Source organism: Astatotilapia calliptera, chromosome 8, assembly GCF_900246225.1.
Source record: "Astatotilapia calliptera chromosome 8, fAstCal1.2, whole genome shotgun sequence".
NCBI classification, from domain to species: domain Eukaryota; kingdom Metazoa; phylum Chordata; class Actinopteri; order Cichliformes; family Cichlidae; genus Astatotilapia; species Astatotilapia calliptera.
The window spans coordinates 21,993,314-22,016,439 of NC_039309.1; the positions used below are offsets into that span (position 1 = coordinate 21,993,314).

The following is a 23,126-nucleotide window of genomic DNA, read 5'->3' on the forward strand; positions in this document are numbered from 1 at the left end:
TTCTGCTGACACCAGTCTACAAAGTCCAGAGTCCACTGTCTGTACTCTGAGTCGTCCTCACCTGTGATGAGGCCGACTATGGCAGAGTCGTCAGAGAACTTCTGTAGGTGGCAGCGTGGGGAGTTGATGGAAAAGTCTGCAGTGTAGAGGAACGGTGCCAGCACAGTTCCCTGTGGGGCCCCCGTACTGCAGACCAGCGTATCAGAGACACAGCCCTGTGTCCTCACATACTGTGGACGTTCTGTGAGATAGTCCAGTATCCACTTTGCGCTATTAACCAAAGTTTAATGCAAATCACATACAATAATGATCCAAAGAAAGGATTACCAATTTGGGCATTTATTTGCAGATGTAAATAGTCCCAAATGTAATCCTGCTCTACATGGAAACCACAATGTTTTTTATTCTAACAGCAGTTGCCAGTCGACTTTTGATGAACATAGATTTAAATACTAAAGGGAAAAGTTTATCTGTTCCTTTTTAACAACGCACCATTGCTGTGACTTGTGACCTGTCAGTCATCATGAAGAAGAATTGAAACAGTTCACTGGGAAAAACTAATTAAAATGCAAATCACGTGTAAGGTTCCTATCCCAGTGACGCATGACCTGGACCCTTTGACACTGCTGACTGACGACGCTGACGTTGCTACATGGCAGAATGAGGGGCTACCTGCTGACAGGATGTCCACGGAGAATGCTACCATTCTTACTTCTTGCCAACGCTGGCCCCTTATGGTGGACCCCCAGCTGCAGGGCATCAAGTGGATCAAAAATAAATATGGTGAAGACCTGCAAGTCATCCGCATCGGACAGCGAGGGTAAGAGCCTCATAGAAAACTGCAGTACTGAGGTTTTTTGGGCATTTAATAACCAGAATTTTGACAGATTCATTGTTATTTGTACCTTAAAGGTACCTAGATGCCATAGAGAGAGCGCTGGCAGCAGGTGATGTGGTTCTGATAGAGAACTTGGAAGAAACGCTAGATCCTGTTCTTGGACCTCTGCTTGGCAGAGAAACCATCAAGAAGGGAAGGTAAGGCTCATGCTGAAAGGTGTCTTAATACTTGTAGCACTGAATGAAGCATTGTAAGGCACTGCTTCAGACAATGATCTAATTCAGGAAACTTTCTACTCATATGTAACACCGCAACAAGCACTTTCTTTTCACTGCCTTTTTTAATTATTGACACCACATGACAAATTAAAAATAGACACTATAAATGTAAATCTTTGAGAAACTATTGTTAGTTAAAGCCTAGCAGAACTTTCCAAATAAACCATTTTAGTATGTCTGTGGTTTCCACACAAAAACATTTTAAATACATTTAACTTCATTAGATTCAATACATGAGCTCTATCAGTGATTACACTATATAACATTTCTTTTTAATGAAGATGGACAGTGGCATTTATTAACTTGGTAATGTGTTAGCAATGAAAGGATATTGTTTGATGGAATTGATGGAAATGAAAACTATCAACTTACAGAGAGCTGAATTGAAGGACCTCCTGAAATCATGTAAAAATTATGCAGCAGGTCAAAATTTCATTGCAGCAACTTAAAATGGTACTCAGTAGAAGAGCCCCACATGCCCGACAACATCAGGGCATGCTTCTAATGAGACAACGTGCGCTTTCCTGGGAAATCTCCACACAGATCTGGACCAGGGTTACACTGACCCCCCTGGAGAGTCTGAGGTGTAATCTGACAGTGTTGGATGGACCAAAATATAATATGCCACAGATGTTCTATTGGATTTAGGTCTGGCAGATGTGGGGGCAAAGTCAGTGGTATCAATTCCTTCATCTTCCAAGAACTCCCTGCCTCCAATCCTGCCAATGCCTCATAGAGTAACTACCTGTCTGCTGGAATCTCCTCCATGCTATTGAGACTGTGCTGGGAGACACAGCAAACCTTCTGGCAATGACACATATTTGGTTGGACTACCTGTGCAACCTCTATGGGTTCCAGACATTGGTCCATGCTATCAGTAGTGACAGTGACCCTAGCCATTTAAAAAAAACACCCAGCACGCCCCTGCGGGCGGTTTATCCTTCAAGCTCGGGTCCTCTACCAGAGGCCTGGGAGCTTGAGGGTCCTGCGCAGTATCTTAGCTGTTCCCAGGACTGCGCTCTTCTGGACAGAGATCTCCGATGTTATTCCCGGGATCTGCTGGAGCCACTCGCCTAGCTTGGGAGTCACCGCACCTAGTGCTCCGATTACCACGGGGACCACCGTTACCTTCACCCTCCACATCCTCTCGAGCGCTTCTCTGAGCCCTTGGTATTTCTCCAGCTTCTCGTGTTCCTTCTTCCTGATATTGCTGTCATTCGGAACCGCTACATCGATCACTACGGCCGTCTTCTTCTGTTTGTCTACCACCACTATGTCCGGTTGGTTAGCCACCACCATTTTGTCCGTCTGTATCTGGAAGTCCCACAGGATCTTAGCTCGGTCATTCTCCACCACCCTTGGGGGCATCTCCCATTTTGACCTCGGGACTTCTAGGTTATACTCGGCACAGATGTTCCTGTACACTATGCCGGCCACTTGGTTATGGCGTTCCATGTATGCCTTGCCTGCTAGCATCTTGCACCCTGCTGTTATGTGCTGGATTGTCTCTGGGGCATCTTTACACAGCCTGCACCTGGGGTCTTGCCTGGTGTGATAGACCCCAGCCTCTATGGATCTTGTACTCAGAGCTTGTTCTTGTGCTGCCATGATTAGTGCCTCTGTGCTGTCTTTCAGTCCAGCTTTGTCCAGCCACTGGTAGGATTTCTGGATATCAGCCACCTCCTCTATCTGCCGGTGGTACATACCGTGCAGGGGCCTGTCCTTCCATGATGGTTCCTCGTCTCCCTCCTCTTTCTTGGGTTTCTGCTGCCTGAGGTATTCACTGAGCACTCGGTCAGTTGGGGCCATCTTCCCAATGTATTCTTGGATGTTCCTTGTCTCATCCTGGACTGTGGTGCTGACACTCACCAGTCCCCGGCCCCCTTCCTTCCGCTTAGCGTACAGCCTCAGGGTGCTGGACTTGGGGTGAAACCCTCCATGCATGGTCAGGAGCTTTCTTGTCTTTATGTCAGTGGCTTCTATCTCCTCCTTTGGCCAGCCTATTACCCCAGCAGGGTACCTGATCACGGGCAGGGCGTATGTGTTGATGGCCCGGATCTTGTTCTTACCATTCAGCTGACTCCTCAGGACTTGCCTGACCCTCTGCAGGTACTTGGTGGTTGCAGCCTTTCTAGCGGCCTCTTCATGGTTCCCATTTGCCTGCGGGATCCCCAGGTACTTGTAACTGTCCTCTATGTCTGCAATGTTGCCTTCTGGTAGTTCAATCCCCTCAGTTCTGACTACCTTCCCTCTCTTTGTTACCATCCGACTACACTTCTCCAGTCCGAACGACATTCCAATGTCATTGCTGTATAGCCTGGTAGTGTGGATCAGTGAATCGATGTCTCGTTCACTCTTGGCATACAGCTTGATGTCATCCATGTACAGGAGGTGGCTGACAACTGCTCCGTTCCGTAGTCGGTATCCGTAGCCAGTCTTGTTAATGATCTCACTGAGGGGGTTCAGGCCTATGCAGAACAGCAGTGGGGACAGAGCATCTCCTTGGTAGATCCCGCACTTGATGGTAACTTGTGCTATGGGCTTGGAGTTGGCCTCTAGTGTTGTACGCCACATCCCCATTGAGTTCCTGATGAAGGCTCTTAGGGTCCCATTGATCTTGTACAATTCTAGGCATTCCAGTATCCAGCTGTGGGGCATTGAGTCATAGGCCTTCTTGTAATCAATCCAGGCAGTGCACAGGTTGGTCAGTCTGGTCTTGCAGTCTCGGCTGATTGTTCTGTCTACCAGTAGCTGGTGTTTTGCACCTCTGGTATTCTTGCCAATTCCTTTCTGTGTCCCGCTCATGTATTGACCCATGTGCCTGTTCATCTTAGCCGATATGATGCCTGACAGGAGCTTCCATGTAGTACTGAGGCAGGTTATTGGTCGGTAGTTGGAGGGGACCGGTCCCTTCTTGGGGTCCTTGGGGATCAGGACCGTCCGGCCTTCAGTTAGCCATTCCGGGTGTCTCTCGTTAACTAGCAGCTGGTTCATTTGTGCTGCCAGGCGCTCGTGGAGTGCAGTCAGCTTCTTCAGCCAGTAGGCGTGAACCATGTCGGGCCCTGGTGCTGTCCAACTCTTCATACTGGAGACCCTTTCTTGGATATCTGCCACTGTGATGGTTACTGGACCCTGTTCAGGGAGGTCGCTGTGGTCTGCCCTCAGATCCACTAGCCACTGAGCATTGCCGTTATGGGTTGCATCCTTCTCCCATATGCTCTTCCAGTATTGCTCCGTCTCCAGCCTTGGTGGTGCTGTTCTCTTATTGTTCCCTTGCCACTGAGAGTACACCTTTGCTGGTTCTGTGGAGAACAGCTGGTTTATTCTCCTGCCTTCTATCTCTCTGGTGTACCTCCTCAAGCGGCTGGCCAAGGCTGTGAGTCTTTGCTTGGCAGTTTCCAAGGCCTCAGGTATGGACAGCTTGCTGTATTTCTTAGGCACCTTATTTGTCGCACCTTTCTGCAACTCCGTTAGTTGGCTAACCTCCCTCCGTGCTACTTTGATCTTGCCCTCTAGCCTCCTTCTCCATGGAGGGTACTGCCCCTTGTGGCTGTTCAACTTGTAGCCAAGCATCTCACTGATCACTGCTGCCGTATTGTAGATCAGCTTGTTAGTGTCGGTAATCGTGGTTGTAGGTATTGCCCGTAGTGCTGCATTAACATCATCTAGCAGACCTTCTGAGGGTACTTCACGTAATCTTGGTAACCGGCTACGGGGGATCCAGGTTTCAAGCTTGGCCATGATCCTATTTTTCAGGTCAGTTCCTCTCGCACTCAACGATCCTTCTCCTATCGCACTTGGGGCTATGTACCCAATCTCGGGTGGGGGTGATGATATCTCCCCCCTGACCTGGCGTCCTGACTCCTCCTTGCCGTAGCATTTGTGTTGTACCTCGTCAATCTCTAGCTGTGAGAGCAGTCCCTTCTTTCGAATGTTGGAACACTGAGCTACTAGTTGTTTCGCCGTCATTGTGGATGTTGGGTATCGAAGAATCCATAGGTCCCTCATCCTATTCATGTAGCCCCTTCCGCCAGGGTTACTTGCGTAGTAGCATTCCAACAACGCCCTGTTTTCGTCCCTTGCCCACCGATGCCTTCTTGTTCCAGTAGCCCACTTTTCGTCAGGGTGCCCTGGTTCCTCAACACCTGACGCGGACCTTGTTGATCCGGGCGACGTCCGAGCCGGCATGCCTTCATATTTATCTGTCTCGCTCATGTCTGCGGTAGGCTTGCTTAGCATAGGGGGTCTAGCCTTAGGACCCTTACTGGATACAGACGCCCCAGGCAGGAATCGAACTTGCGATCCTCTGTTCCAAAGGCGTGTAGTTTAACCACTACGCTATCCAGCTGCCTATATATTTGATTCCCAGATCCTCCAGTCCATGTGTTGAAGTATCCTTGGGCAAGTAACTGTAGCCCTGAGTTGCTCCCGATACATCCGTCGGTGTGTGAGTGTACAAGTGAATGTTGGATAAAATTGATTATGTTGAGATAAATCCCTCTGTGGATGTGTATGTGATTGGGTGAAGGAGAGCTTTAGTAGAAAATGCTTTGAATGCTCAAAATTAACAGAAAGGTGCTACATAAGTGCAAGTCCATTTACCACTAGGAAGTAGGAAAAGCAACTTACCTAGCAACAAGAAGTGTTTTACAGTGTATTGAAGGAACTTTAGGATTTAAACAGCTGTTCATGATTTTAGTTAGTTATATAAAAAAAGCTTATGATAGAGTGTGTGTGGTGTTCCTCCTTGTGCCTAAATAAGCCAGTGAAAAGAGTGAGTGAACCACATGACAAAATAACAAAATAAAAGCCTGGTCTGGTGACACCCTGATGTAAGTAATGGTCTCAGCATAGCCACACCTATAAATATTGTCTGGTTCAGTCACTGTTAAATACACATAGAGGGTCACAGGACATGTAGTACTGACAATTCAGGCTTACTAGAGCGTCATATGTGTCCCTAACAGTTTCCTAAGTTTCTGCAGTTTAAATGTGCAGCATTTTCAGGAAATGACTGTAATACATTTGAGAGTATTTTTTTTAAACTATATCTGTCATGAAGAAAAATCAGTTGGTTTGGCATTGTCAAAAACTATCATCCTTGCAGAAAGGTTGTGTGACATTTTTGACAGGTTCTCATTACAAACAAGTGTCCCAGTTTGAAGATATTTGTTTGTATTAAACATATGAAAGACAGAAAAGACAGATGTTTAGATCTTTGCCAATAATGACATTGTCCACTATTATATGTGCTGTTTCAGAATCTCTACTTTCACTAAGAAACCCTCACTGATCAAACGTTTCTGTTCCTGATTTACAAACAGGTACATAAAGATTGGAGACAAGGAGTGTGAGTACAATCCCAGTTTCCGTCTCATTTTACACACCAAGCTTGCCAGCCCTCATTATCAGCCAGAGCTGCAGGCCCAGTGCACCTTAATAAATTTCACAGTGACCAGAGACGGTCTGGAGGACCAGCTGCTGACTGCCGTGGTCAGCATGGAGAGACCTGATCTGGAACAGCTGAAGGTGAGAAAGTCAGTGTAGGCAAGGAGCAACCCTGCCTGATACAACTATTTGACAACAAAGGGGAGTTTTGACAGATTCGTTTTCATCCAATATGTTACAGGAATGTAAAAGTGAACCTGAGCAGACATGAAAAGAGCATCTGTCACACTGCTCGGATGTTATCAGAGAACAAACAAGCATTCCACGATGGACTCTTTGAGTTTCTCTCTTAACATCTTTTCTGAGCAGGTGTAATTAAAAGTCACAGTCAGAGGAGTCAGGGGCCTCCTAGAGCTGCACATAACACTCTTGCTCGTCATTATCAATCCTTAATGGTTCTCGTCAGCAAGAAAAGATCGTCTGTCTTTAAACATCACAAGGTCCGGGCTCTTTGATTCCAAAACAATCAGCTAGCATCTTTGATTAATGGCTGGTGGATGTGGGATAATTATGAGGCTTAGTATGGCGCACTTATGGAGACTGGGAACCTGCACGGCTGTGAACGTGCACATCGGCACCTGTGTTTTCACGTGGCATGTGTGTGAGCATGAAGTCGTCTAAATGAAACATTTTTAAATGTACACCAAATGGTGGTTTTAAATTCAAAGTGTAATAACGTCCATCCTCAGGTATGGTGATGTTCACAGTTTCCCAGCAGTGTTCCAATAGTGTTTTCTTAGGGGAGTTGTTGAAATTAATGTGACACACAAGCATTTGCCCAGAGCTAATTCCCAATTACAGGACATTTGCATATTGCTCCGAGAGCACAAATAATATTGAAACGGTTCATTTTAAATGCAGAAATCAATCGGAGTTGTATCATCGCACTATTTCTCATGCTCTGTCAGTACCTTCTTGTGACAGAGGGGTTCTGTCTGTCTGTGCAGGCTGTCTCGTAAGCACACTGCACATTCACTCATTTTTTAATCTTCACCGCGATCATGCAGCTACCATTATCCTTCTCTGATACGAGGGTCGCACATCAAAGCAGCAGTGTGTGTCGTTTGGACTGATTGCATTTCTGCAACATGTTAGCAAATAGTTGCCTACTGAGTTTCCTCAAACAGAAACCAGTAATCAGTTAAATACCTGGTCTCTGGTGTGTTTCTGATTGGACACAATGAAATACACGGATTAAGTGCTGATTTTGTTTTGTGACTGGGCATCTGCGTTATTTTATATTTAGCAGTGCTGTTGTGTTCTGCTACTTCCATCCCTTTCCATGTGTGCACCCAAAAACCTGAAGGTGTGGAGAAAGGAGAAACCATAACAGCAAATATGACAACGATTAAACAGGATGGCTGTAGCTCAGGAGTTAGTAGGAGGAGGTCAGCGAGGTTGGTGGTTTGATTCCCGGCTACTCCAGTCTGCCAAGAGCAGGATATTCTTGGGCAGATAGAAACACTTAAGTTGAAAAGCATATAAAAAAGTGCTTGTGTGAATGGGTGAATGAGGCAAGTTGTGTAAAGTGCTTTGAGTGTTCAGGTAGAGTAGTAAAGCACTATACAAGAATCAGTCCATTTACCATTAGGTCAGAATGAGAGGGGGGAGTGAAGGTGGGTTGCAAAGCAGGTTGCAGATGTGGGTTTGTTTTGAATTAACTATTACTAAACTTGATTCGACAATTACTTTAACAGAGATCTTTTCCACGAATAAAAAATATCCTTTTTATTGTGGAAAAGATCAGTTGAGTTGAACTATGATTGCACCAAAACTGCAAAGTCATGTTCCATGTAACCAGAAAAGGGAGCTGACCCACACTTCAAGCCAACCCTTTGTAATACATGCAGTTATTCAATCTGTTTGCTGTATATAGGAAAAATCATGTAAATTGCTGACACATCAAAGAGATATGGCTGTAATGGTCAGATGTAAAGCCTGCTTTGACTCCGACAGTGGCAGATATTTTATCGTATAGTGAGCATCACATTGAGCCTATCACACTGTTCTCTGCTCCTATTGAAACGGTGCAGACTGTCACCTTTTATGCAAATATTGATCCTAAAGACATTACAGAACAGTAATCATTATATGTGACCTCACGCTTTCCTTTTCTTTCTTTGATTTTCACCTTTTGTTTGAGTAAAACAGTCTTTTCATTGCTGGAAACATTGCTTTGATGCAAGGTCAAACAGAAATAAATGCTTTCATAAGCTCAAGCTACCATCTTAAATCATTTGATGATAGACAATATCAGAAAAAGCCCTTGAAGCACTGCCCAGCTAAACAGTTAATCCTAAATCAAAAAATCCTATTCACTTTTGAAGCACTGACATGTGCTAATTTACCATTGTGTTGCAGTCACCCTGGGTACTGTTCCTTTGACGTGCTGCCGTTTATCACCAAACTTTGAGAATTATGTAATCCTGTCTTGATGCTCCCCGTAAGGAGCTTTAAGCTTTTTTAAGCGTTTTACTTTGGTAGCCTCATTTATGTTCACACATCTCCAAAATCAAGGGAGATGCAGATAGACGACGCTTTAAGGTGTATTTCCCTTTTTAATGTAAATGGCTGCCTTTGTTCTGTAGAGCTATTCTATTTCAGGCAGCAAGGATTAGAAAGCTGCTGTTCCACTCTGTTGATCAGCAGCTGCAGCTGTCCGGCTCAGTACTCAGTACTGTGAGCAATTTACTGCAAGTTGCTGGCAGCTCTGTAGACAACTTTTGAGAAGTAATGAGCAGCTCTTAGTTCCAATATCCATAGTATGGGCTGATGTTTATATTTAACCCAAAATTCACTTGATCAAAGCTGCAGTGCATATCAGCTGCTTGAAACTGATTGGCCGATAGCGTTACTGTACCACAGTAATTAGACGACACATTGACACACTTTCACTGTTCCTTAAATGCAGCTCTTGTTAGTTGAGGAGTGAAGGGGAAATAAGAAATTCCTTCTTGAGTACAAGTGTAGCTGACGGCAGCGACTCAGAGAGATCAGAACGGAAGATACTGTTGGAACTCTGTTAATGGGTGAGGCAGATTTACTCTAACACAATCCTATTTGCATTTTGATGGTTTCTTGAGGTGCCTTTGTTTGTGTTGGGTCTCCGTGGGCAGCTCTTTACTCCAACCTGTGGGCTTCCATCCAAAGTCAAATCAGCATTTTTAATAAATGAAAATGGGAAAAGAGAAGTTAAAAAAGCCAAAATGCCAGAGTTATTTTAAGCCTTATGCCCCCTCAGCAAAATCCAATCGAGAAGAAATAAAGTTTGATTTAATGAAGCTTGTTTAATTAGCATTTCACTGAGATTGGAGGATGACAAAAAAAAACAAGATCTAGAGCTCACTTATCATTTTAATTAACGCTGAAAGTTGAAGGTGGGTGGTGGTTGGGGTGAGGGTGGGGGTGAGCTGTTGCTGGCTGTGTTCACTCCCGAACCCCCTCCTATCAAAACGTGGCCGACAGAATGAAGTGCTGAATGGCTCTTTGTTGTCAGTAAACAACCCGGAGTGATAACAATCATCAGATTGATGAGGGAGTGCAAATTGGCTGTACCTGTTTATATTCTTCGAATGACTCTGTGCCATTATACCTTTAATGAGGTTAGCGTTGCTACTGAGCCGTAAGATGACTGCTGGGTGAAAGCGCTCTCATTTAAGCAAAGCCAAAGATGGAGCTAAGGAGCTTAAAATGTCAAGTTGCCTTTTTGGAGAGTGCACAGGGGGATGAGTCTACAACCTTTTACCACAATAACTACGTCGTCTGGTCCTCCCTAAGCACATGCAAGTGTGTTTGTGTGCACATGTGTGCATGCTTGCGTATTCGCTCCGGCGCAGGCCTTTCGGTATTAATGAGAGCTAAAATGCTCCACTTCTTAAATTACCTTAACAGGGCTGCTTGCTGGCTCTCGCTAATCATTTGCCTAAAAAAATGATAGATGTAATATCTTATTTTAATCCCAATTAGAGTGTTCTGCTGACTGGTTAATTGTTTGTTTTTCCAAAGCAAGGGTAATTACAAGTACAATGTGCCAGAGGAAAGCTAATCGTTAAAAACTGACTCATTACTGGATCCAGTTGGGAATGTTTTAGCTTGGATAGCTTTTCCCCGCAAGAGCAGAGAGTGCAGGCAAGTAGAAGGTCACAGTTGAGTCACTCCAGTTAAATGTCTACCACTCAAACCAGGCTTTTTTCTTTTCTTTTCCAACCACACACACATGTCAGGTTTTTCCTTAAAATGCCACGATTCATTCTCTGTGTGCAACTTTTCTGCTACAGAGTTGGTAATAACATACAATTTAAAGCATCTGGGATTCAACAAAACAGAGGCTCAATTAGTTCTAACAATGGTGTGAAATACCTCTCATCACAGCAGTAGGAAATACTGTCATAAAGAGAACAATTAAGCATTGTGATCTCTTAAACTATCTGCTCCCCTGGCGCGATCGAAGCCAAGTACGTCTTTTGTCATGTGTGAGTTTTGCCAGAGGGAGGAGGAACAGTTCCACCCCCACCCCATCAGCATCTTCTGTGATTACACGTGGGCAGAAACAGCACTGCCAGAAACATATTACCAGCCGCCTGTCAGGGACCACGCCACTCAAAAAACCCCTGTGCTATTATCCGTCCCCGACAACCCTCCAAGTAGGCAAATCTCACAACAGCCCACCCTCCAGTAATTACAACAATTCAAAGGTCGCAGAGGCTTCTATTAAGGGAAACTTCAATAAAGCAAAGTCATTAACGGGCAGAAACAAGGAGCTGCAACAGAATATAATGAAGGACAGGGCAGGATGAAGCTCTGTCTACTTTGTTCTCCTGTCAAACACCAGGCTTTGAAAAAAAGTGAAAGTTTCTCTCAGGTAATTTTTTTAAGCCAAAACCAAAAAAAGAAAAGAAAAACCTGCTAGATTGAAAGCTTTGTTAGAAGACGGACTGCTCTAATGCATTTGGGGAGGTAATAACCCCATTATTGCACTGCATGATGCCTGCATTGGTACATAATTGTAAACACGGCATCTCGTAAAAGCTCATTCAGAAAAGATGTGTGTGTAATTCCCCATCAAAGCGCCCTCCCATCTTATTCAAATCGACGGCCTCATCACACCAAGGGTTAGGTGACTCTGAAAAAGTTTGATGTTGGCAACCAAACAGAAGCTGGTTAATCCATCCCAGAAAACCCCCTCCATGTGTCCGGACAACTGATGCAGACTGTATTGATTAGTTCTGTCTTTGAGGTTCTTTTTTTTCTGTTTAAAGTTTGACCTGACGAAGCAACAGAACGACTTTAAGATTACTCTGAAGACGTTGGAGGACAACTTGCTATCCCGTTTGTCTTCAGCTTCAGGAAATTTCCTCAGTGACACGGAGCTGGTGGAAAACTTGGAGACAACCAAACGCACAGCTGCTGAGATCGAAGAAAAGGTTTTTGTCTTCTATTTGCTTTAATCTTTTCTCACACTTTAGATCACAGCCTTCAAGTGACAGTGTTACTACTGACTACAAGCTCTCGTTAGAGCACTTACCATTGACACCATCTGAAGTCTTCCTCTTTTCCTACTGCCTGGCAACTCCATCTTCAACATCCCTTGTCCACTATCCCTCCTCTGCTCACGTTCAGACCACCTCAACATTGGCTGTCTAACTGTTCAACCTAAACTGTTCCTCTCATGTACTCATTTCTAATCTTGTTCATCCTGCTTGCTCCTAATAAAACTCCTAATATCTTCAACGGTGCCGCGTCGGCGTCCTGTCAGTGCCGCTGTCTCCATGCATAATAGCAGTTCTCACTACCATCTTGTAAAACTTCTCTTTCGCTCTTGCTCCTTCCTTCTGTTGCAAATCACACCTGAAACTTGTGTACTCTCTTCTTCACATCTCTTGTGCACTCTCTGTACTTGACCCATGTAGTCTGTCTTGCTTCTGTTTGATTTTCATTCAAACAGAAGCATACCTCTACCTCCCCAGGTTCCATTTCATCTATGAACATCATAGTCCACAGAGCATGTTGCCTGATTGCATCTGCCAACCTGTCTCTGCACACTTTTGCATCAGTGCAGTTTGTTTCTAATGTTATCCTAAATGAAATGTAGAATGCAGTATCCTTTTTAGACTGTACTTCTTCAATAATTCCCATTTGCAGGTGCAGAATAACTGTCACCTAAAGTGTTGCCATACTCTCAGCTCTGCTTCCCTTGCTTTGTTTCTTTATTTCTTGTGGTCAGATTACAAGATCACATCAGCTCAGCGTATGATGTCTGCCAAAGATGAATTAGTTTAGAGCACTTCTTAAAAGCTCTGTGTTTTTTTTAATCTTAGAGTGTGCCTTCTGTCTGTGAGGAGATGAGCGCTTCCTTTGCAGATGTTCATCCTTAACATAATTGCACAGGCGTTTGCTGGTTATTAAAACAAAAAAAAAGCATGATTGTCATGATCCACAGAATGTGAGGACATTTTGAAGCGTGAAATTGCAACAGGACTGCTCTTCACTGGAGTATGTTTTATTGGATTGTGCACAAGTTCATCATTAACTGATTGATGGACCTTGAGTATATCCTCGTCTGTGCTGATGTATATGAGTGTGATTCCGTTTGCACTACTTTACTGCAGGTAAAAGAAGCCAAGGTGACAGAGACCAAAATCAATGAGGCTCGAGAGCACTTCCGACCAGCAGCAGCACGGGCTTCCTTATTGTACTTCACAATGAACGACCTCAATAAAATCCACCCCATGTATCAGTTCTCTCTAAAGGTACCCTGTCTATTGACCCACCATGTTACCGACCCTTGTCATGGGCCCCCAGTGAGACCCTTCTTTACACTCACTTCTCTGTTGTTTCCCTCCTCCTTCCATTTGCTCACCGTGTTTTATGCTCTTTGCCCTGCTTTTATTGTGTTTGTGGCTCCCTAATGTGGTTATGTAGAGCATAATGTCTTTCATATTGTCAGCCAGGCAGTGCTGAGAGAAGGCAGCCTGAGATATTGTTTGCAATCTCTTCCGACTCCGCAGGTAGTTGCCTCGGCCCGTCTTATTTCCCAACATAATAAAATGAAAACACATTCAGTGTTTATGTACCTTTGACCTTGTGAATGAAATGAAATACATTATAATATGTGTTCTGTATACAACCTCAGAGCTAAGTGTGAATCTGCTAAATGAACAGAAATGACAGCACATTTCCTACAGTGAAAGAGGACAATTATTGTATTTCTGTGGTAATAAGTTATTTTAGAGTCGCTGCAAAAAGTGCAAACAAACTGTTTCTCCAGTACTTCAAACTCTGCATGGTTCAGTATGTTGAAGGATCACAGTATGACGTGATATTGGAATCAGAAGTCAGATCCAGTGCAGCAACAATTATTAGAAAGTTAGAAAAGCTCCCTAAAACAATGAACGTCCCTTAGTGCTATAGGCTCAGGTTGCTGTGCGATCACAATGCACTGAGAACCTTTCACTCCTTATGTGGTATATGTTTATGTGCTATTTCTGCATGTTATTAACTGTCTACTCTCACTTTGCTTTGTCCTTGTCTCTCTATGATTTTTTTTGCCTCTTTGATATTTATCTGGTTGTTGGGTTTTTCTAGCTAATACTTTAGGGTCTTTACCTTATAGCAAAAAGAGCTTTGAGCTGTAATTAAAAAATTGGAGCTCTGTAGCACAGATGACCAGATTTTGAAAACATCCTACTTATTAATGAGGTCCATTGCAAAAGATTTTTATTTTGTTTATTTTTGTGTTTAGAAATAATTTAAAATTGTCTATGTCCATTAAAGTTTTTCATTCAAGCTTACCACATTGATAAAATATTTATACATACATAAACGTTGTAATCAATTACAGCTGTCGGCTTTCCTTATAGAGCCAAAGTAGTATTGATCAGTTCATTCTTAGAACACTGCATCATATCCATCAAGTCAGCTGTAAATGACAAAGACTGATGATATCTAATTTATACTTAAAGATCAGTATGAACACAATCCAATTGCTGGGTTATCATTTGCTTTATTGGATTACCTTATGAGTTTGTATCTAACAGTACTGTTATTCTTGTGCTTTTAACACTTTGATGTCAGACACTGTTTCTGTATTGTACCTGCTCCTGTGCGTCCTCAGGCGTTTAGTGTGGTCTTCCAGAAAGCAGTTCTGAAGGCTGAGCCTGCAGAAGGTCTAAAGCAGCGGGTGTCCAACCTAATTGACAGCATCACCTCCTCAGTCTTCCAGTACACCACCAGAGGCCTATTTGAGTGTGACAAGCTCACATACATCGCTCAGCTCGCTTTCCAGGTAGGAAGGTGCATCCGGTTTCATCCTCTGCACGGTTTGTTTTTGAGCACACGTTTGCTGCTGAACAGGCTTCTCCGGAGACCGGCGGCCCTGTTTGGGTTTAATCAAGTAGAAAGGAGATGTGCTCTGTACCGAAAACGCATCATTGTAAAGTTATTCCTGTTTGTTTTGTGCCCAGATACTCCTGATGAATAAAGATATAAACCCTGTAGAGCTAGACTTCCTCCTGAGGTACCCTGTCCAACCAGGTGTAACATCACCAGTGGAGTTCCTATCTAACCACTCCTGGGGGGGGATCAAGGTATGAAAAGAGGCTGCGTGAAAGGGCACAACTCGATCATTTTTTCACAGTCCCTGAGCAAACCAGAGATATGTGATGTTGTGTCTTAAAGTAACTGTCCCAACACACACACACACACACACACACACACACACACACACACACACACACACACACACACACACACACAAAATGGCTAAACTTCCTGTGTCAAAGATTTCCTCCACCTCTGTGAGTTAACTGTCCCTCATTTTCAACCATTTTTTAAAATTAAAAACACGTTGTGTGTAACATGTATAGTTGGGGAAATAATTATTTGATCTAATGCTGAATTTGTACATTTGCTCACTTACAAGGAAATCAACAATCTCTAATTTTTATGGTAGTTTTGTTTAAATGAAGACAGAAGGATCTCAACCATAAATCAGGAAAAAACACATCACACAAAAATTAGAAACTGACTACTCTATGACCCATCCAGAAGTCTGGTTCCCACAGATTGCCTGTGCGCCCATGTGGTTCACAGATTACAATCAATTACAGATATTCCTGATCTTATCTTTTTATGTGTATAAAGCACACCTGTCCACAGAATACATTTCTTCCATTTCAACCTCTCCACCATCATGGTCAAGACCAAAGAGCTGTCGAAGGACATCAAGGACAAGACTGTAGATCTGCACAAGGCTGGAATAGGGTACTAGAGCATCAGCAAGAAGCTTTGTGAGAGGCTGTTGGTGCAATTATTCAAAAATGAAAGAAATACAATATATAATATGCATCAATCTTCCATGGAGTGTGGATGATCACAAGAAAGGTGGTGGATCAGCCCCAAACATGGGAGGAGCTTGTTAATGATCTGAAGGCAGCTGGGACCACAGTCGCTAACAACACTATAGGTAACACACGCTGTAAATTATTGAAATTTTGCAGTGGCCTCAAGGTCCCCTGGCTTAAGGCACATATACAGACCCGTCTGGGATCAAATAATTATTTCCCCCAGTATATACCATTAAAACATTAACACAGAGAGAGAAATATAGTTATATATGGATACATATTTGATTTATCAGTGTGTTCTTATTCAGACTCGCATCAAAGGTAATTTTTTTTCACTTACGAACACTTTTGTTCTGTTTCTCAGAAATAATTAAGCCCAGTCCCAGACTTTAACCTTTTTTCCGTAGCTATCTTCATGGTTTTGTTTTTTGTGGTTTTTTTTTCAGTCTGTGGCTAAGAAACGTGCTGACTTTGCATTATATGAAACTCTTGTAAAATTGGAGGTCCTTGATGAAAACAAGTTTGTGTTTTTACTAGTAATCATTATCATTCTGTGTTTGTAGGGGACTCCTGTAACTTTTGGTGGCCCAAAGATATTTAAAAGCAATTTTGATTTTCCGAACCTTTCGGTCTCTACTTGTTGAAAAGCCTGGAGGATTCCTGGAATACGCGCGAATGGATTGCACCCTTAGTTGTGCAGCCTATACTCAGTCCTTTCTTGGACTCCTTAAATGCCGGTGTGACAACATCTGACCATATTTTTCCATCTATATTTTGTTTTCTTTGCTTTTTCCACTACGTTACTGAAATTACAAAATTTCATTCATAGTCTGTAATCACCCTAATATGTTTTCATTTTCCAGTATGATTTTTACTACTCGAAAAAGTGGTTGCAGCTCAACTGCATTTACACCTGGTTAATAATAATATCTACGAGAGATTTCAATCTGGTTTTCGCTCATGTCACAGTACAGAAACTGCTTTACTTAAAGTCACTAACGATCTTCTTATCGGAGCTGACTCTGGTCTTTTCACCATTCTCGTCCTTTTAGATCTGAGTTCAGCCTTCGACACCATTTCTCACTCTGTACTTCTAAGCAGACTTTCCTCTCTCGCATCTCTGACACACCCCTCGCCTGGTTTCAATCATATCTCCTTGACCGTTCCCAGTTTATTCAACTAAGATCATTCCGCTCTCGTCTATTCCCCGTCACATCTGGTGTACCTCAAGGCTCAGTTTTAGGCCCTCTTCATAATATACATCCTCCCTCTAGGTACCATTTTCTGCAAAGTTGATCTTCAGTTTCACTGTTTTGCTGATGACACCCAGTTATATCTCTCTTGCAAACCCGATTCCTCCCTCCCACCTTCTTCCCTTTCAGAATGTCTATCCGAGTTAAAATCCTGGTTTACCTCTAATCTAAAGCTCAATGAGGATAAAACTGAGATCCTCCTTATTGGCACCAAATCCAACCTTTTGAAGGTGAACCATTTCTAACTCACCATCGATAACTCCACAGTTTTCCCTTCTCCTCAGGTTAAGAGCCTTGGTGTCATCCTAGACAGTTCACTTTCCTATAAATCTCACATCAGTAATGTCACCCGTTCTGCCTACTTCCATCTACGTAACATTAACAGATTGCTTCCTTCTCTTTCCACCCAGTCTACGTCCATTCTTGTCCACAGTCTTGTTACCTCTCGTATTGACTACTGCAATTCTCTTCTGCATGGTCTCCCCCAAAAATCCCTCCATAAGCTTCAACTGGTTCAGAACTTTGCTGCTCGCATTATCACCAGAACCCCCCTCCTACCAGCACATCACCCCTGTTCTTGAGGAACTTCACTGGCTCCCTGTGAAATTCCAGATAATATTCAAACTTTCAACAGTAGAAACCTTCTTGGCTGTAGGTCTGTGAAGGGTCTCTGTCATCCAGGTCATCGTAGTCTAAGGAGCTTGGAAAGAAAAGTGTCTGGACTTCTTTCAGTTGCTTGAAGACTTTTTACCTCTCATCCGAGAAGCTTCTTCAGTTCTAAGGTCAAATGGTGGAGACTCCCAGATTTAAGCCCTATAGGAATGTCCCCCCGAGAGGGACATGGACCCCCTAATGATCCTTTACCTAATCACGTGAGCCAAGGTGTGAAAATGGGAGTAGGTCACAATAGGCCTTTTGATCTCTGGAAATCACATGATAGGGTTTTTAAATAAATATATTATTTATTTCTCTTAAAATAAATATTTTTTTCACTCCTTGGCTCACGTGATTAGGTAGAGGATCATTAGGGGGATCCATGTCCCTTTTGGGGGGAAAGTCTGGGACTCTCCACCATTCGACCTTAGAACTGAAGAAGCTTCTCGGATGAGACGTGAAACGTCTTCAAGCAACTTAAAGAAGCCCAGATGCTTTTCTTTCCAAGTTCCTTAGACCTTCTTGGCTGTAATGGTACAAAGCTACACTGTGAAGTGTGAATTTGATGAATTCATCAAAATAAGCTGTTCTTTCAGAAAGCTAGAGCTCCGTCTTGAACTTCATAAAGATGCAATAACTTGTAGATCAGCCCTATTTTTCGAATTCCATCCTATATGTTGAAATCTCTAAAAGATAATAAAAAATAATTCACCTCTATTTCTTTCTAAATTTTGTTGTCCTCCACCTTGTCATCTGCGAGATTCAAGGCTAATATCTTCCGGTTCCTTTATCGGCTCCACACAGTGCGCAGTATGTACAGTGGATTTTCCCAACAAGTAAGCACTAAAGTGAATGCACATAATTGGAGTGTATATCTCTGTATCACCCAAAACTCCAGTCTGACAGCATGCAGTCTCCAGGGTCCCACTGTGCTCTGTGACCCTGCTAGATTCTAACACTGAAGGGTGCTAGAAGAAAAACTCAGTCTCTCTGTTTGTGTCTCAGAGAACGCAGTGCTGTGGACAGCAGAGGTTTCTTATCTTGTCAGATGCGTTTAACAGCAAGGTAAACCCTAACTGCAGCATGTCTTTTAGCCCCTCGTGCTCATGAATATTTCACTCTATATCGCCTTCAATATTAACTTAACCTAAAACCCCTCGGAGGATTAAGAGATGGCCTTTCTGTAACTGCTCTCAACCTGCTGTGGATGTTTAAGTCCCTGCTAATCAAATTCTGTCACTTGATTTTTCTTATCGTAGTTGGAAACATAATCAGTTGGAAAGATTTAAAGGAGGATAACGTCCTCTGATTGCTTGCCCCAGTTGATGATATTAGCAGAGCTGGAATCCCTCGGGACCCAGTGTTTCTCATTACACTGGGGCTGATCGGTCGCCAACCACCTGTAGTAATTAAACTGAGTCACAGTGAAGGTGATGTGTGCCGAGCCGCTCCTTCTCACTCTGCTCTATGTCTTCCCCTCATGGCTTGTGTCGAGGGGTTGGTTTCATAGAGTGACACGGGATGTTTTTGCCTTGACACCTTGTATTCTGTGTCTCTGCTGAGAGAAGATTTCAGCATCCTGCTCATAGTTTGCACAGTGCGGGAGACAGCAGAGCTGCTTGAGGCTGCACTGCGTGACACTGCTGTTCTCTGCAGATGAGATGAGGTGTCTGTCATCTGGGGCATCACAATGAAGCCCTCACTGGTTCTGCAAGAGATGCATATTTAGTGCTCCCCTACCCCCTGTCCCGTTATGAAAGCTTTGTGTTTACTCAGCATTTCTGTTTGAATAAATATTATTTATAAGGACATGAGGAAAGATAAGCATTCTGTTTTTTTATGACTCTCCATATTTTGCAAACAGACTCTCTTTTTTTTTTTTTTACCTGTGCATTGTGAAAAATATCTCTGGTCAAGAACTTTAATGTGTATCATTGATCGCAGTGCAGCAGCTCTTTTAACAACATGCACTATGTTTCACTCCACAAATCCTATTTCTTTTCCAAAACCTCCAGGCTCTTTGCTCCATGGAGGAGTTCAGAAACCTGGACAGAGACATTGAAGGCTCAGCCAAACGCTGGAAGAAGTTTGTAGAGTCCGAGTGTCCGGAAAAAGAGAAATTCCCACAGGAATGGAAGAGCAAAAGCTCACTCCAGAGACTGTGCATTATGAGAGCCCTGAGGCCTGACCGCATGACGTACGCTGTCAGGTAAGAGGTGGTATCATTTCCCTTTGCTCTGTGATCTGTGAAAGCTCCTACTTGACCTGTTCTGGTTACTGAAAAGGTAAAAAAGTTGAACAACAGAACCTTTGGCTTCTATCCTGAGATGACAGTTGACTGAGTCACACAGATTTTCAGGGACAATCATCAAACCTAAGTATTAAAAGAGAACGTCTGTGTCCACTTGTACCAAATCCAGACCCCAGTTACACTCTGAATTAACATACATTAGGTGTGAGATGCAGTATTTTAGTTCTATTAAGATGCCTGTGTCTGTGGGGTTTCTTAGATATTAGGCTTTGGAGATATTAATTAAACAGATTATGTGGTTTTTTGTTTGGTCTGAAGGGCACTAATGGCTCCGAAACAAACATTTCACAAGTTCGATTTCTAATAAACTGGGCACAAATCACTCCAGTATGTGAGTGAAATTTTAACCAGAAGGCTAAAAGTGGGGAATTAAAGCTGACTCATCTAATGATTGTGATTTAAAGTGCATATTACGAGTCTTATGAAGATTGTGCTTGGTTTAATCTGTGTCCATAGTTCTTTAGCGAGAGGAGGAACTGAGTCATTTTGCTCAGTTCATTACGCAGATTCATACCTGTAGCCAATAACTATGTAGCTTGTTCATATTTTTTTATAAGCAATGCGATTACATTAATTTTGAAATGAATAAGTGAACAGCTAGATCACTACTCATAATACATTATAATGCAGTTTATCACTCTTGGTAATTTGTTAAGACAGGCAGTATAATAACCAGCACCACATTGCAATTTAACATCTCAGAGTTCATGAATTTGTTTTTAATGTGCTGCAGCTTTAGATGGTTAAAACCCAGACTGATTACAAAATATGGATGTAGCTTCTAGATGTAGCTTAATTATTCAGCATGCTGTGTCACACAGTTTCATAGTTAGTTCTACCCTGCACTCACAATGTCGGGTTTTAAAAAATATGAGATGGATGACATCATGTTGGCTTTCCAAGGTGGAGACCAAAAGAGAGCTAAAAGTAGAGCAAATGGTGGAGTTTAGAACTGCAAAGGTCTCCACATCTGCCAGGAAATTCTTGGAGTTGTGGTCAATGCGCAACAGCTGGACAACTTATTGGCACACTGCAGAACAAATACACAGAATTCACATTTTGCTGCTTTCTGTGTTTTCATTTCTTCACTATCGGTTCTGCACATGTATGTTTGTATTTTCAGAAACCTTAAGTGGAGGCGGAACTAAGGTTATAGGACAAAATACAACATATGTACAAAATATATTTTGTTAAAAAGTGAATTCTTGATTTATTTAAGACTGTGATTTGGTTGAAACTGAAGCAAGAAAAGCATAATGTTTGAAAGACCAAAGCATTTAATCCGGAGAGGGTGAAAAGAGCTACTGACAGCTGAGTCGTGACTAGAGTTTATAGTTTTGAAGCAGCTGTCTGTCTAATGCACTGTAATACAGACAATTCCGGTTCTTCAAGTTCTTCAGCTTGTTGTCAAAGATAATAAAGTCTTAAGGAGAACTGAGTCACACTCTCCTTTACAGAGACTTTGTAGAGGAGAAACTGGGAAGCAAGTATGTGATTGGCAGATCACTGGACTTTGCCGTCTCCTTTGAAGAGTCAGGTCCAGCTACGCCCATGTTCTTCATCCTCTCTCCTGGAGTTGACCCTTTGAAGGATGTGGAAAAACATGGTAAGGCTTCTGCTTGTTTTATCTTTAAAAAAGCTTTTAAATCCTGCTTAAAAGTGTGTTCAGGACTTTTATAAGAGCGAACACATTGCCAGTCTATCGTTTCTTTTAGCTGTGTAGGGTTTTGGGTTAGTTATTAAGAGGAAATGCCTTGTCTACCTGCATGCATGATTTCATTTTAGTTCTGTTGCATAGGATTATCAGTCAGAACAACACATTTGTAATGTGTATCTGCTGTAATATCAGCCATCACTGCCGATGCACAACCAGCTCTGGATAGACTGAAAGGATTATACTAAAGGTCAGAAATATGTGAGATGACACCACTGGTGTATTAGGGGCAACAGAAAGTAAATGTCATTGGTTTTAGAGTTACTTTACATTCCTTTATGAATAATGGGTGGCGAGATGATTTTTACTAGAAATATGGAAAAAGTTGAAGCTTTTGTTCTGACCTAGGCATTAATTCAGTTTTTGGGTATTTGAAATCAGCTGTATGAAATATTCAGATTGCAGGAATTGTTTCAATTAACTGGAACAGATTTCCTCATTATTTCTCTTCTACCCAAGCATATGCATCGGCATTTTTGCATTCAAGTAATGAATGATTTGTTAGGGTTTTTGTTGTTTTGTTTGTTTTGCCTTACTTGGGTTTCAGTTTCTCCTTTGTCGTCCTTTTATCCTCGGATTAATTTATCACACAGACCCATTTCAGCGTGTTGAAGTGTTGGTTTATGCCCAACACACTGCATTATTTGTGACTATTTTTAGATGCTTCATTTTTATAGGCATCGCCAGGTGGTTAAATCAACCATGGAGCTACTATAGGCTCCGAAACCCCCTGTAAAATCCTCCATCCTCTCCTAATACCATACCAAATAGCACTCCTGCTGAAATTGCCTCTAAGGGCTCTGATTATTGATTAGCAACACCCTCATCCTGACCATAGCCAATCACATCAAAGTTAAAGGTAACCAGCTGCTCCTGTGCTGATGAAAAGCAGCAGAACATGTTTTTTCCCCATTATATTTGTGTCTGTGGGTTTCTTAGATATTAGGCTTTGGTGAGATTTTCATTAGACAGATTATGTGATTTTTGTTTGGTCTGAAGCGCACTAATGGCTCCGAAACAAACATTTCACAAGTTTGATTTCTAACAAACTGAGCACAAATCACTCCAGTGTTTGTGTGAAATTTTAACCAGAAGGCTTAAAGTGGGGAACTAAAGCTGACTCATCTAATGATTAGGATTTAAAGTGCATATTAGTTAGTTTAGCCTGCGTCCAAGGCATGGATAGTGCTTTAGCCAGAGGAGGAGATATTGTGGAATTGAGTCATTTTATTCAGTTCATTACACAGATTCATATCCAATAACTATGTAGCTTGTTCATATTTTTC

The 23,126-nt window shown here is 42.6% G+C and overlaps 1 protein-coding gene across 2 annotated transcripts in view; it reads left to right on the forward strand.

Moving 5' to 3' along the window:
* Window positions 1-23,126, forward strand: part of dnah9 (dynein, axonemal, heavy chain 9) — a 198,962-nt gene that overhangs the window by 128,175 nt on the left and 47,661 nt on the right. For both annotated transcript variants that reach the window (XM_026177431.1, XM_026177432.1), the window contains 9 exons: window positions 585-820; window positions 913-1,035; window positions 6,441-6,645; window positions 11,823-11,987; window positions 13,173-13,313; window positions 14,678-14,848; window positions 15,027-15,149; window positions 19,831-20,024; window positions 21,584-21,732. In XM_026177431.1, coding sequence (XP_026033216.1) covers window positions 585-820; window positions 913-1,035; window positions 6,441-6,645; window positions 11,823-11,987; window positions 13,173-13,313; window positions 14,678-14,848; window positions 15,027-15,149; window positions 19,831-20,024; window positions 21,584-21,732 — 1,507 coding nt within the window. The remainder of the gene's footprint in view (window positions 1-584; window positions 821-912; window positions 1,036-6,440; window positions 6,646-11,822; window positions 11,988-13,172; window positions 13,314-14,677; window positions 14,849-15,026; window positions 15,150-19,830; window positions 20,025-21,583; window positions 21,733-23,126) is intronic.